Source organism: Giraffa tippelskirchi, chromosome X, assembly GCF_054371585.1.
Source record: "Giraffa tippelskirchi isolate mGirTip1 chromosome X, T2T-mGirTip1v1.2.pri, whole genome shotgun sequence".
NCBI classification, from domain to species: Eukaryota; Metazoa; Chordata; class Mammalia; order Artiodactyla; family Giraffidae; genus Giraffa; species Giraffa tippelskirchi.
Window position 1 is genome coordinate 14,123,264 of NC_137289.1, and position 14,140 is coordinate 14,137,403.

General features: G+C 40.7%; 2 protein-coding genes across 2 annotated transcripts; both read left to right on the forward strand.

Annotated features, from left to right (window-relative positions):
* Window positions 1–379: 379 nt before the first annotated feature.
* CXHXorf66 (chromosome X CXorf66 homolog) lies at window positions 380–3,564 on the forward strand. Its single transcript, XM_081564300.1, has 3 exons — window positions 380–507; window positions 1,190–1,346; window positions 2,537–3,564. Exons 1-3 carry the CDS (start codon window positions 420–422, stop codon window positions 3,378–3,380), a joined length of 1,089 nt encoding a protein of 362 aa, XP_081420426.1. The 5' UTR covers window positions 380–419; the 3' UTR covers window positions 3,381–3,564.
* Window positions 3,565–9,286: 5,722 nt separating this feature from the next.
* Window positions 9,287–12,839, forward strand: LOC145535953 (uncharacterized protein CXorf66 homolog). The gene is made up of 3 exons (XM_081564301.1): window positions 9,287–9,418; window positions 10,082–10,238; window positions 11,798–12,839. The coding sequence occupies exons 1-3, from the start codon at window positions 9,304–9,306 to the stop codon at window positions 12,648–12,650; spliced, it is 1,125 nt and encodes a 374-aa protein (XP_081420427.1). The 5' UTR covers window positions 9,287–9,303; the 3' UTR covers window positions 12,651–12,839.
* Window positions 12,840–14,140: the final 1,301 nt, after the last annotated feature.

A 14,140-nucleotide genomic window follows, 5' to 3' on the forward strand; every position in this document is an offset into this window, starting at 1 on the left:
GGATATTCAAAATCTTAATTTTAGTATGAAAAATTCCTACAAATTTATACCCCAGGATGATTTAACCTCTAAAACACATAAGAACTACTATAGGGCTGTAAGGTGCCTCCTTAACATTTAATAAAGAAAAATAGTTCTTCAGTATCTAGAGTTAACTCATTTTTTCTGCCTTCTGTGCTTAATAATGTCTCAAACGTTTTGATTCAAATTTGATAGAATATTTGATGTAATGGAGAAATAAAGGATTAAAAGTCTTTTCATAATATTTGTACCCAGGAGCTCACGTGTCCCCATAGTGAGATTATGCTGTCAGGATATGACATAGGATGATTATGATGTCATAGCCCCCTAAAACAAGCTGAGCCATGTTAAATCCAGCAGTTTCCTTGGGAGAGGAAACCTTCAACAAGGTCCTGGACATGAATCTCTTCATTTATGTCCTCCTTTTATCAATTTGGACAAATAGTTGTTTAGACAGAAATGAAAGCAATGGTTCTGCTACTGCAGGTATGTCCCTAACCTTAAAAGCTAGAAATTATGATCTACTATTTTAAATATATTCAAGTACTTAATTAGACAAGCTAGCTGTGTTTAAGAAATCTGCTGTTTATTCTACTTTACTATGAGTAGGTCTTCGAGAACTTCTAGGACAACATCTGAAAGTTTTACTTCTGTGTAAAAATTCCAAACATAGAAACATGAAGAGTACAGCCATATTGTCCCCTTTCATTCCCTTTCCCCACCTAATCTGCCAACCCCTGCCCCTCCCCCACCAGCCATACCAGAAAATTCTATGTGAATGAATCTAGCATGGTACCTAACACATAGTAGGTTTCAAGAACTGTGTTTTCTTGTCCCATCCCTTTTCCCACCATACACATTCACACACACATCAACACTCAAGTGCATTCACACATTCAAATACCTAGATAATGGGTTGAACAAGCCACAATACGGGGTAACCTAGGTAATTATACTGATTAGCCAGAGATAGCTCCCAGATTTGGCTTGTAGACTGTGGCTGGCTGGGGACGTGACAGAGGCAGGAAAATGACAGTGGACACTTATCATGCTTAAAGAAATAATTGATGATGAGATTTGACTTTGATCTATAGTAACGAACCCCCATCAAAATGGAAGCAAACTTGGTTACCTAGCACATGTTCTGATGATACATTTTCTTTCACAGTAACCACACATGCTGAATCCAAGCAGAGCAAACTGGAGGAAATAAGGCGACGTATACTCGTTACTGCAATCCTTGTCCTCATAACCATCTATATTGTCACGAGTTCCTGCATTCTTCACTATAGCTGTGATGGCGAGGAAACCCATAAAGCAGCAAAGTAAGTCTTACACCTTTGAATAAAAGTACAAGGTTGGGGGAGGGGGAGTGCATGCGCGCATTCTTCACTATACTCTATAACTGTGTGAGCAAGGAAGTCCCCAAAGCAGCAACATTAAGTCTTACACCTTTGAACTAAAAATACAAAGTGGCGGGGTGGAGGGGTGAGGTGAGGGGGTGGGTGCGTGCCCGCATGAGCGACTGTACCTGCACATACATGCACACACACATGTAGGCGAGTTCACTGTTGCTTTGTTACTTAACCTTAACTTGAGACTTCGGAAGAGCTACCAACATCTTGTGGGTTGGATATGTTCACTTAAATGAAGCTCTTAAATGATCTCAAGTATATTATCAACTTTAGCCAAAACTATCTCCTATTCACGGTTCAGTTGAGCCCCAGGCTGCTAATTTCATTATAAATTGAGTCTATGAAAAGAGGGAATGACTATCTAAATAAGACAGAATCAAAATCTTCTCAGGGGAGAAGGAGTTGGGTCTCTGCATTCCAAAGATAATAACGCATTTTGGATAATCTATCATTTTAAGATGTAATAACATGAAAAAAATTTTAACTGTGTTCAGTGATCCTAGTCCCTGCCTTTAATATAGCAGGATTAGCCTGGCACTGATATACTGGGTCCCTAAAAATTTCCCAATCCAAGGACTGGTAACCAAATATACCACTGTTCTATTCCTTTGGTTTTAGAGTAATCTTGTGAGGATAAATATGCATGGTTACAAAACTTGATGGTGCAAATATGATAGGAAAACAATGAATTTGGTCTAAAGACTTTTTTATGTGACAGGTTGTGACGTTTGTGCCTCAGTTGCATATCAACTTGTGACTTTTTAATAAAAACTTTAATTTCTGGAATAGATAAAGTCTCTCTCTCCCTCTCAACAGTAGATTTGAAACAAGTTTGTGTCATTGCATACATAGACTATATGGTTATACATTGTGGTTGAAACAGCAAAATTGAGAAAAAGAAAAAGCATTCAACACAAGTTCAAATGTGTAACCTGAGTCATAGTTTTCACCATATTCCAATTCTTACTGTGTTCAATTTTCCTGCTAGAGCCAAAAAAAGACCGGAAGTCTAAATTGACACAATAGCCCATATTTTCTGGTAACAACAATCTTACTCTTCTGATTTAAATTGTCATACTCCAAATCTTCTGTATTTTCAGGGTCAAGAAAGAAGACATCACCAAAGCATCCACGTCATCTAAAATATCATTTACTGACTCCAAGTCACAGACTGCTGGTCCAGGCAATCCGGAAAAACAATCCATGGTATCTAGTATAGATAAGTCATCTGGGCCCTTAAGGCCACAAAAAGCCTCTGTAGCTTCAAGTGCGAAAAAGTTAGTCAGGCCCTCGAGTCAACAAAACCCATTCAAGCCATCAACTCCCAAAAAAGTGTTAGGATCACTCCCCCAGGAAAAGTTGCATAGAACACGCAGTCCAAAAAAGGCACATAGGCAGGCTCATGCCCATAAGCTAGTCGGTCAGGTCAGTCCATCCTATCCAAAGAAAGCCATCAAGCCAACTCGGTCATCAAGTCTACAGTGTCCGGTCAAGCCAACCAAAACTCCTCTACCCTATCCAAAGAATCAAAGCTTCCCTGAGCAATCAGGTGTAGAGAAACTGACCAAACGCCAGAGACATCATAAACTAAAATGCCCAGCTCGTGCAGGTAGGGCAGAAATATTATCTAGGCCTCAACCAGTGAAGTTTTGTCGATGCTACAAGGAAAAATGCCTTGTTTGCACAGCTGTTTCTGAGCCATTCATCACTCATATTTCAGAAACAAATATAAAGGATGTTCCAGTTTCACTTTTTTCACGTGAATTGAAGCACTTTTACAAGTCATATAAAAAGAAACAACCCAAATACAAGGTACTGTATTGCCGCATGAGTGACAGCGATATCACAACATACAACAGTGATGGTGAGAGTGACAGGGAGGTGATTATATTTTGCGATATAAAATGCAAGGAAGACATCTATAAAAACTCCCGAAATAATTAAAGGCTCAAAAAAAATGACTACCCATACAGAAGAAGCAAACTTCTATGAAATATTATATGCTCACCATATTTAAGAACCTGGTAGAGGAAAACTCCACTTGGTATCACTATTGAGATTAGACCTATATCCATCTCAAGGCAATTTACTTGAAAAATAGTAAATAAATGTGTGACATAACAACTGATTTTATTGTAATTATTATTATATTTTAGAAGTATAAATCTTTTTGGAGGTATCTTAGATCTGCTTGAGCAAATTCTGGGAGATGGTGAGGGAAGGGGAAGCCCGACATGCTGCAGTCCATGGGGTCACAAAGAGTTGGACACGACTTGACAACTGAACAACAACAATGTAGATCTGGTCACTTGGATGGGCTTCCCAGTTGGTGCAGTGGTAAAGAATCTACCTGCCAATGGAAGAGATATGGGTTTGATCCCTGGGTCGGGAAAATCCTTTGGAGGAGGAAATAGCAACCCAATCCAGTATTCTTGCCTGGGAAATTCCGTGGACAGAGGAGACTGAAGGGCTACAGTCCATGGGGTCGAAAAGAATTGGACACAGGCACACACTTGGATGGGAACCATAGTCACGAACACACATAAATAGAGAAAGGTATTGCAAGATGGGTACCCTGGGCTCCTCTTTCCCTTGGATTAGTCCTTAATTGAAGTCTCAACCCAACTATTTTTTTTAATTTTGACATAGTGTCCTCACAGTTTAAGACTGTCTTTCTGTGGTGCCCAGTGCATGGCGGAAATGGCTCTGTGTGCTTGGTTCTGGCTGCATTGGGGAAATTCCTGATAGTCATTTCCTTTTTTAAAAAATATTTATTTGACCATGCCAGTTCTTAGTTATGGCATGCAAACTCTTAGTTGCGGCATGTGGGATCTAGTTCCCTGAACAGGGATAGAACCCAGGCCCCCTGCATTGGGAGTGTGGAGTTTTAGCCACTGGACCACCAGGGAAGTCCCAATAGTCACCTCTAATACCACTGCCTCTGATGACTGCTACCAAAGTAAGGGTCCAGGCTCCAGCCCCCACTCCCAAGGTTTTTGATTCTTTTTGTTATCCTTCAAAATGATAAAAAGAGTTTGCGCTGTTGTGCATTCTCAGAATGGCCCAGATAGAGGTCTGATATATACCCATTTTCTTCATAGGGTACCTTCTTACTTTGAATAAGCAGGGCTGGGGGGCCAGGGGAAAACCTTGGAGTTATATTTTCTAACTTCCCCACTAATGAGAGGTTATCCCTGCCTGCTTCCAAGAGCATGGTTCAGAAAAACAGACAAAATCCTGGAGTCCCAGCCTATATTCTAGTACAGTGAGGTCAGTCCCCTGTCACATCCAGCAGGATCAGTTAAACTCCATAGCTAGCATATATTGAACATGTACTACTTGCCAGACATTGTACTAGTCCCTTTATGTCCGGGATATCTGAAGGCCACCCTCCCCTCAATTTTACTGATTTAGCAAAAGGACTCACAAGACTCAAAACCAGATTATAGTCATGGCTGAGGTTTATTAGAGCAAAAATATACAAACCAAGAGCAATAGGAAAAAGATGTCTATTCGGGTGAATCAGAGAGGCTGGACATGAGCTTTTGAGTACTTACCCCTCTGGGGCCACCTAGGACATGCTCTCTTCTCTAGCAATAAACTAGAGGCATGTGTGCAACATGGCTCTGCGAAGGGAAACCTCAGCATCTGAGGCTTTCATTGACAACAGGTCCCATAGGTACATCATGTTCCATGACCAGCCATGGCAAGTGAAACTCAGGATCCCAACAATGACACCAGATGCACATTATCGATGTTGATGTTCATGCAAAGCAATCAGGTGAACAAAACATGATCATCAACCAATTAACATTAGAATATTCCCCCAGGGTTGGCCAATAGTAAAATCATGGTTTCCAGTTCCCTTGACATACAAGGACCAAACAACCAGATCTGCTGTGTTAACACTTTTCTCACATTCACATATTTTATTTAATCCCCAACAGTCCCCTATTATATGGAGTACTATATGAGTTAACTGATGCTCTGTAACACATAGTAAGATCTCATCTAGCAATTGATTGAATCAAGATATGAATTTATGATTGACTTAAGTTCAAATTTTCATTATGCTGTACTGCCTTCTCACTTCCAGTTTCTGGGGTATCTGTTTATTCTCACATCACCCAGTCCACTGGTATCAGCAAAATCCTTACTTGACTTTTAATAAATCTGGACCATCCTCCTAACCTACCAGGAGCATATAAATATGTCTTGAGTTCATTCAGATCTGACTTGCCCATAATCTCTGCCTCTACTGGTAGTATCCTGGTGAGATCTGTAAGGTCATCATGAAATTCACAGATCGCAGGATGTATAAAAGTTTTAAGAGGTGGAAAATGCATTTGAAAAGCATTGTGGTAGCTACAAAAGAGTTAAAACTGTTCTGGAATAGCCTGGTCTTTTTAAAATTCACAAATAGGAGCAAAAGTTCTGATCAAATTTTTATGGTTTAGTATGAAAAACAGTTCAAACAAAAAAGTAGAAGAAGGACTATGAATGAACATTGCTCAGATTCAACAATTATCATTACATGGCCAATTTTATTTCATTTAAATTACTATCCATTGCCCTCCCATTTGTATCTCCAAAAAATAATAAATTTTAAAAATACATAAACATAAATCTCCATGGGGTCACAAAGAGTCAGATATGACTGAGTGACTGAACTGAACTGAACTGAAACACAATATTATTATCTCATATAAAACTTAATAATAATTCCTTAATATAAATTATCCAGTCAGTATACAAATTTCCTCCATTCGCCTCATTTTTTTAATGGTTGTTTTGTTCAAATGATTATATTCTTTGCAGCCAAAGATGGAGAAGCTCTATACAGTCAGCAAAAACAAGACCAGGAGCAGACTGTGGCTCAGATCATGAACTGTTTATTGCCAAATTCAGACTTAAATTGAAGAAAGTAGGGAAAACCAGTAGTCCATTCAGGTATGACCTAGATCAAATTCCTTATGAGTATACAGTGGAAGTGACAAATAGATTTAAGGGACTAGACCTGATAGACAGAGTGCCTGATGAACTATGGACAGAGGTTCGTGACATTGTACAGGAGACAGGGATCAAGACCATCCCCATGGAAAAGAAATGCAAAAAAGCAAAATGGCTGTCTGAGGAGGCCTTACAGATAGCTGGGAAGAGAAGAGAAGCAAAAAGCAAAGGAGAAAAGGAAAGATATTCCCATCCGAATGCAGAGTTCCCAAGAAGAGCAAGGAGAGATAAGAAAGCTTTCCTCAGCGATCAGTGCAAAGAAATAGAGGAAAACAACAGATTGGGAAAGACTAGAGATCTCTTCAAGAAAATTAGAGATACCAAAGGAACATTTCATGCAAAGATAGGCTCAATAAAGGACAGAAATGGTATGGACCTAACAGAAGCAGAAGATATTAAGAAGAGGTGGCAAGAATACACAGAAGAACTGTACAAAAAAGATCTTCACGACCCAGATAATCACGATGGTGTGATCACTCACCTAGAGCCAGACATCCTGGAATGTGAAGTCAAGTGGGCCTTAGAAAGCATCACTATGAACAAAGCTAGTGGAGGTGATGGAATTCCAACTGAGCTATTTCAAATCCTCAAAGGTGATGCTGTGAAAGTGCTGCACTCGATATGCCAGCAAATCTGGAAAACTCAGCAGTGGCCACAGGACTGGAAAAGGTCAGTTTTCGTTCCGATCCCAAAGAAAGGCAATGCCAAAGAATGCTCAAACTACCGCACAATTGCACTCATCTCACATGCTAGTAAAGTAGTGCTCAAAATTCTCCAAGCCAGGCTTCAGCAATACGTGAACGGTGAACATCCAGATGTTCAAGCTGGTTTTGGAAAAGGCAGAGGAACCAGAGATCAAATTGCCAATATCCACTGGATCATCGAAAAAGCAAGAGAGTTCCAGAAAAACATCTATTTCTGCTTTATTGACTATGCCAAAGCCTTTGACTGTGTGGATCACAAGAAACTGTGGAAAATTCTGAAAGAGATGGGAATACCAGACCATCTGACCTGTCTCTTGAGAAACCTGTATGCAGGTCAGGAAGCAACAGTTAGAACTGGACATGGAACAACAGACTGGTTCCAAATAGGAAAAGGAGTGCGTCAAGGCTGTATATTGTCACCCTGCTTATTTAACTTATATGCAGAGTACATCATGAAAAACGCTGGGCTGGAAGAAACACAAGCTGGAATCAAGATTGCCGGGAGAAATATCAATAACCTCAGATATGCGGATGACACCACCCTTATGGCAGAAAGTGAAGAAGAACTAAAGAGCCTCTTGATGAAGGTGAAAGAGGAGAGTGAAAAAGTTGGCTTAAAGCTCAACGTTCAGAAAACTAAGATCATGGCATCTGGGCCCATCACTTCATGGGAAATAGATGGGGAAACAGTGGAAACAGTGTCAGACTTTATTTTTTTGGGCTCCAGAATCACTGCTGATGGTGACTGCAGCCATGAAATTAAAAGACGCTTACTCCTTGGAAGGAAGGTTATGGCCAACATAGACAGCATATTTAAAAGCAGAGACATTACTTTGCCAACAAAAGTCCGGCTAGTCAAGGCTACAGTTTTTCCAGTGGTCATGTATGGATGTGAGCGTTGGATGGTGAAGAAAGCTGAGCGCCGTAGAATTGATGCTTTTGAACTGTGGTGTTGGAGAAGACTCTTAAGAGTCCCTTGGACTGCAAGGAGATCCAATCAATCCATCCTAAAAGAGATCAATCCTGGGTGTTCATTGGAAGGTCTGATGTTGAAGCTGAAACTCCAATACTTTGGCCACCTCATGCGAAGGGTTGACTCATTGGAAAAGACCCTAATGCTGGGTAGGATTGGGGGCGGGAGGAGAAGGGGACGACAGAGGATGAGATGGTTGGATGGCATCACCGACTCGATGGACATAGGTTTGGGTAGACTACGGGAGTTGGTGATGGACAGAGAGGCCTGGCGTGCTGCAATTCATGGGGTCGCAAAGAGTCGGACACGACTGAGCGACTGAACTGAACCGAACTGAACTGATTTATGTAACTGTCTCTCCCTTTAGATTTCCAAGTCTTAGAGGCAGGGGCTGTGATTGTTTGAATCCTCCTTCTTAACACAAGGCTTCCTGTCTCATAGATATCCAACACGCTTTTGTTGATGCAATGAATCATCCTTGCTACCTCTCTCTCCTTCATGCCCTATGGCCAGCCCTTCCTCAAGTCCTAACCACATCAAAACTCCTCAAATGCATTGATTACTCTCCATCTTTACCACTCTGCTTCAAACCACCATCCTCTATCAGCTGGACCTCTATCAGCTGGACGTAACAGCCTTTTAATTGTCTGAATTATTTCAACCCCAGGATTCTGGTACCCATACAACAGCCAGAGGGGTTTTTCAAAAATGGAGATCTCATCATGTCACTCACTAGCCGGAAAGTCTTTAGTGTACCCAGTAAAAGCAGCTCAATAAAAAGCTTGAGGGATATTCAGAATATTAATTTTAGTAACAAAAATTCCTACAAACTTATACCCTAGGGTGATTTAACCTGTATAACACACAAGAGCTACTATAGGGCTGTAAGGTATCTCCTTAACATTTAATAAAGAAAAATAGTTCTTCAGTTTCTAGAGCTAACCCATTTTTTCTGCCTTCTGTGCTTAATAATGTCTCAAACTTTTTTATTCAAATTTGATAGAATATTTGATGTAATGGAGAAGTAAGTGATTAAAGGTCTTTTCATAATATTTGTACACAGGAGCTCATGCCTCTCCATGGTGAGGTTATGCTGTCAGGATATGACATAGGATGATTATGAAGTCATAGCCCTCTAAAACAAGCTGAGCCATGTTAAATCCAGCAGTTTCCTTAGCAAATGAAACCTATCAACAAGGTCCTGGACATGAATCGCTTCATTTATATCCTCCTTTTATCAATTTGGACATATACTTGTTTAGATAGAAACAAAAGCAATGGATCTGCTACTGAAGGTATGTCCCTAACATTAAAAGCTAGAAATTATGATCTATTATTTTAAATATATTCAAGTACTTAATTAGACAAGCTAGCTGTGTTTAAGAAATCTGCTGTTTATTCTACTTTACTATGAGTAGGTCTTCGAGAACTTCTAGGACAACATCTGAAAGTTTTACTTCTGTGTAAAAATTCCAAACATAGAAACATGAAGAGTACAGCATATTGTCCCCTTTCATTCCCTTTCCCCACCTAATCTGCCAACCCCTGCCCCTCCCCCACCAGCCATACCAGAAAATTCTATGTGAATGAATCTAGCATGGTACCTAACACATGCTACGTTTCAAGAACGTTATTTTCTTGTACCATCCCCTTTCCCAACATACACATTCACACACACATCAACACTCTAGTGTATTCACACACTCAAAAACCTAGGTCATGAGTTGAACAAGCTACAATGGGGGGTAACCTAGGTTTGGCCAGAGATAGCTCCAAGATTTGGCTTGTAGACTGTGGCTGGCTGGGGACGTGACAGAGGGAGGAAAATGACAGTGGACACTTATCATGCTTAAAGAAATAATTGATGAGATTTGACTTTGACCTAAACAAAACCCCATCAAAATGGAAGCAAACTTGGTTACGTAGCACATGTTCTGATGATACATTTTCTTTCACAGTATCTACACATGCTGAACCCAAGCAAGGCAGAATGCAGAGAATAAGGCCAGAACTACTCATTATCCTAACTGGTATCCTCAGCATCGGCTTTATTATCAGATGTTATTCCTTTATTCAATATATCCGTGTGGGCGAGGAATCCCATAGAGCAACAGCGTAAGTCTTACACCTTTGAATTAAAAACAAAAGAGGTGGTGTGAGGGGTGCGGGCAGTCAGTTCTTCACTATAACTCCCAAAGCCGCAACATAAGTCTGCTGCTGCTAAGTCACTTCAGTTGTGTCCGACTCTGTGTGACCCCATAGACGACAGCCCACCAGGCTCTTCTGTCCCTGGGATTCTCCAGGCAAGAATACTGGAGTGGGTCGCCATTTCCTTCTCCAACGTAAGTCTTACACCTATGAATTAAAAATACAAGGGGCGGAGGTTGGGAGGGATGCACACATATACGCCTGTGCCTGCATGCACATAATGTAGCCTGGTTCACTGTTGTTACGGTTACTTAACATTAACTTTAGACTTCAAAAGAGCTACCAACATCTTGTGGGTTGAATATGTTCACTTATGTGAAGGTCTGAAATGATTTCAAGTACATTATCAACTTTAGCCAAAACTATCTCCTATTCTGGAGAAGGCAATGGCACCCCACTCCAGTACTGTTGCCTGGAAAATCCCATGGACGGAGGAGCCTGGCAGGCTGCAGTCTATGGGGTCGCTAAGAGTTGGACACGACTGAGCGACTTCACTTTCAGTTTTCCCATTCAGGCACTGGAGAAGGCAATGGCAACCCACTCCAGTGTTCTTGCCTGGAGAATGCTAGGGATGGTGGAGTCTGGTGGGCTGCCGTCTATGGGGTCGCACAGAGTCGGACACGACTGAATCTACTTGGCAGCAGCAGCATCTCCTATTCACGGTTCATTTGAATCCCAGGCTGCTAAATTCATTCTAAATTGAGTCTAGAAAAAGAGGGAATGACTATCTAAATAAGACAGAATTAAAATCTTCTCAGGAGAGAGGAGAAGGAGTTGGGTCTCTGCATTCCAAAGATAGTAACGCGTTTTGGATAATCCATCATTTTAAGATGTAATAACATGAAAAATTATTAATGGTGTTCAGTGATCCTAGTCCCTGCCTTTCATGTAGGAGGATCAGGCTGGCTCTGACATAATGGGTCCCTAAAAATTTCCCAATCCAAAGACTGGTAACCAAATATACCACTGTTCTATTCCTTTGGTTTTCGAGTAATCTTGTGAGGATAAATATGCATGGTTACAAAATTTCATGGTGCAAATATGATAGGAAAACAATCAGTTTGGTCTAAAGACTTTTTATGTGAGAAGTGTGACATTTGTGCCTCAGTTGCATATCAACTTGTGACTTTTTAATAAAAAGTTTAATTTCTGGAATAGATAAAGTCGCTCTCCCTCTCAACAGTAGATTTGAAACAAGCTTGTGCCATTCCATACATGACTATATGGTTATATATTGTGGTTGAAACAGTAAAATTAAGAAAAAGAAAAAGCATTCAACACGAGTTCAAATCTGTAACCTGAGTCATGGTTTTCACCACACTCCAATTCTTACTGTGTTCAATTTTCCTGCTAGAGCCAAAAAAAGACCAGAAGTCTAAATTGACATAATAGCCCATATTTTCTGGTAACAACAATCTTACTCTTCTGATTTAAATTGTTATACTCCAAATCTTTTGTATTTTCAGGGTCAAGAAAGACGACATCATCGAGGCATCATCCACGTCATCTAAAATATCATTCACTGACTCCAACTCACTGACTGCTGGTCCAGGCAATCCAGAAAAACAATCCATGGTATCTAGTATAGATAAGTCATCTGGGCCCTCAAGGCCACAAAAACCCTCTGTACCTTCAAGTGCAAAAAAGTTATTCAGGCCCTCAAGTCAACAAAACCCATCCAAGTCATCAACTCCCAAAAGAGAGTTAGGATCACTCCCCCAGGAAAAATTGCATCAAACACGCAGTCTAAAAAAAGCACATAGGCGGGCTCATGCCCATAAGCATATCAGGTCAGGTCAGGTCAGTCCATCCTATCCAAAGAAGGCCATCACGCCAACTTGGCCATCAAGTCCACAATGTCTGGTCAAACCAACCAAAACTTCTCCACCCTATCCAAAGAGTCAAAGCTTCCCTGAGCAATCAAGTGTAGTGAAACTGACCAAACTTCAGAGACATCATAAACTGAAAAGACTGGCTAGTGAAGGTAGTGCAGAAAGATTATCTAGGCCTCAACCAGTGAATTTTTGTCAGTGCTACACGGAAAAATGCATTGTTTGCAGTGCTTCTTCTGAGCCATTCATCACTCATATTTCAGAAGGGAATATGAAGCATTTTCCAGTTCCAGATTCTTCACATGAACTGAAGCACTTTTACAAGTCATTTCACAAGACAGAGCCCAAAGATACTGCACTGTATGGCAACATGAATGATAGTCATTTCACAACATGTAATAGTGATGGTGAGAGTGACAGGGAGGTCACTATTATGTGCAATATAAAATGCAAGGAAGCCATCTATAAAACCTCCCAAAATAATTAAGGCCTCAGAAAAATAAAAAGGACCACCCATGTATAAGAAGCAAACTTCTACCAACTATTATATTCTCACCATATTTAAGAACCTGGTAGAGGAAACTCCACTTGGAGTCTTCACTATTGAGATTAGACCTATCCATCTCGAGGCAATTTACTTGAAAAATAGTAAATAAATGTGTGACATAACAACTGATTTTTTTGTAATTATTATTGCATTTTAGAGATATAAATCTCTTTTGGAGGTATCTTAGATCTGCTGGGGAAAACTCCAGGAGATGGTGAGGGACAGGGAAGCCTGGAGTGCTGCAGTCCATGTGGTCACAAAGATTTGGACAAGACTTAGTGACTGAACAACAACAACAACAGCATAGATCTGGTCACTTGGATGGGCTTCCCAGCTGGTACAGTGGTAAAGAATCCACCTGCCAATGCAGGATACATGGGTTCGATCCCTGGGTCAGGAAGCTCCTTTGGAGGAGGAAATAGCAACTCGCTCCAGTATTATTGCCTGGGAAATTCCATGGACAGAGGAGCCTAAAGTGCTATAGTCCATGGGGTCAAAAAGAGTTGGACACAGGCACACAGTTGGATGGGAACCATAATCACACACACACACACACACACACACACACACACAAACACAAATATAGAAAGGTATTGCAAGATGGGTACCCTGGGCTCCCCTTTCCCTTGGATTAGCCTTCACTGAAGTCTCAATCCAACTGCTTATTTTAATTTTGACATAGTGTCCTCAGAGTTTAAGACTGTCTTTCTGTGGTGCCCAGTGCATGGTGGAAATGGCTCTGTGTGCTTGGTCCTGGCTGCATTGGGGAAATTCCTGATAGTCATTTTCTTTTGTAAAAAATATTTATTTGACCATGCCAGTTCTTATTTACGGCATGCTAAAGTCCAGAAGGAGCTTTGTGAATCTAGTTGGGGAACTTGCTTTGAATCAGAACAAGAGTGCAATCAAGGAGTTGCTTGAAGTTGACAGATACCTAAAAATATTGTCTCAGCTAGAGACAGATGAGTAACCAGATATATGAAAACACTTGAGGGCAATGGCTTAGAACTGAACATGAAGCAGATCCCCAAATGAGAGGCAGTGTCTGAGAGACACTGGCAAGGATACAGATCAAAGATTGTGGGAGAGACAGGTCAATAACAGTTAATGCAAGTGAATGATGACTCCTCAGACCATAACCTGACTGTCATGGATGGGCCACAGTTAGTCAACATTCTTGCAGATGTAAACCAGGATTCAGAGAGAGGGCAGGTTGACTAACTTGCAGCCTTCAAGACTCGTTTGGCTAAGTGCTGATGATCTAATAAAAATCAATTCCTATAGCTTTAAAGTAATCAGGATGTTTATGGCTATTTTGTCCTTGTAACAAATCTGAAAGAAGAGACAGGCACCATTTCCCTCTGATAAAGTACATTTGCATATTGGGATTCACAAAATGGAGGCAACCCGAGTGGCCCACAAGCAAACTG

Excerpts from the sequence above, each read along its gene's own strand:
- CXHXorf66 (XM_081564300.1), top strand. The coding sequence starts at position 420 with ATGAATCTCTTCATTTATGTCCTCCTTTTATCAATTTGGACAAATAGT. Across the intron at positions 508-1,189 it reads CAATGGTTCTGCTACTGCAG|TAACCACACATGCTGAATCC; the intron begins GTATGTCCCTAA and ends TTTCTTTCACAG. Across the intron at positions 1,347-2,536 it reads GAAACCCATAAAGCAGCAAA|GGTCAAGAAAGAAGACATCA; the intron begins GTAAGTCTTACA and ends CTGTATTTTCAG.
- LOC145535953 (XM_081564301.1), top strand. The coding sequence starts at position 9,304 with ATGAAACCTATCAACAAGGTCCTGGACATGAATCGCTTCATTTATATC. Across the intron at positions 9,419-10,081 it reads CAATGGATCTGCTACTGAAG|TATCTACACATGCTGAACCC; the intron begins GTATGTCCCTAA and ends TTTCTTTCACAG. Across the intron at positions 10,239-11,797 it reads GAATCCCATAGAGCAACAGC|GGTCAAGAAAGACGACATCA; the intron begins GTAAGTCTTACA and ends TTGTATTTTCAG.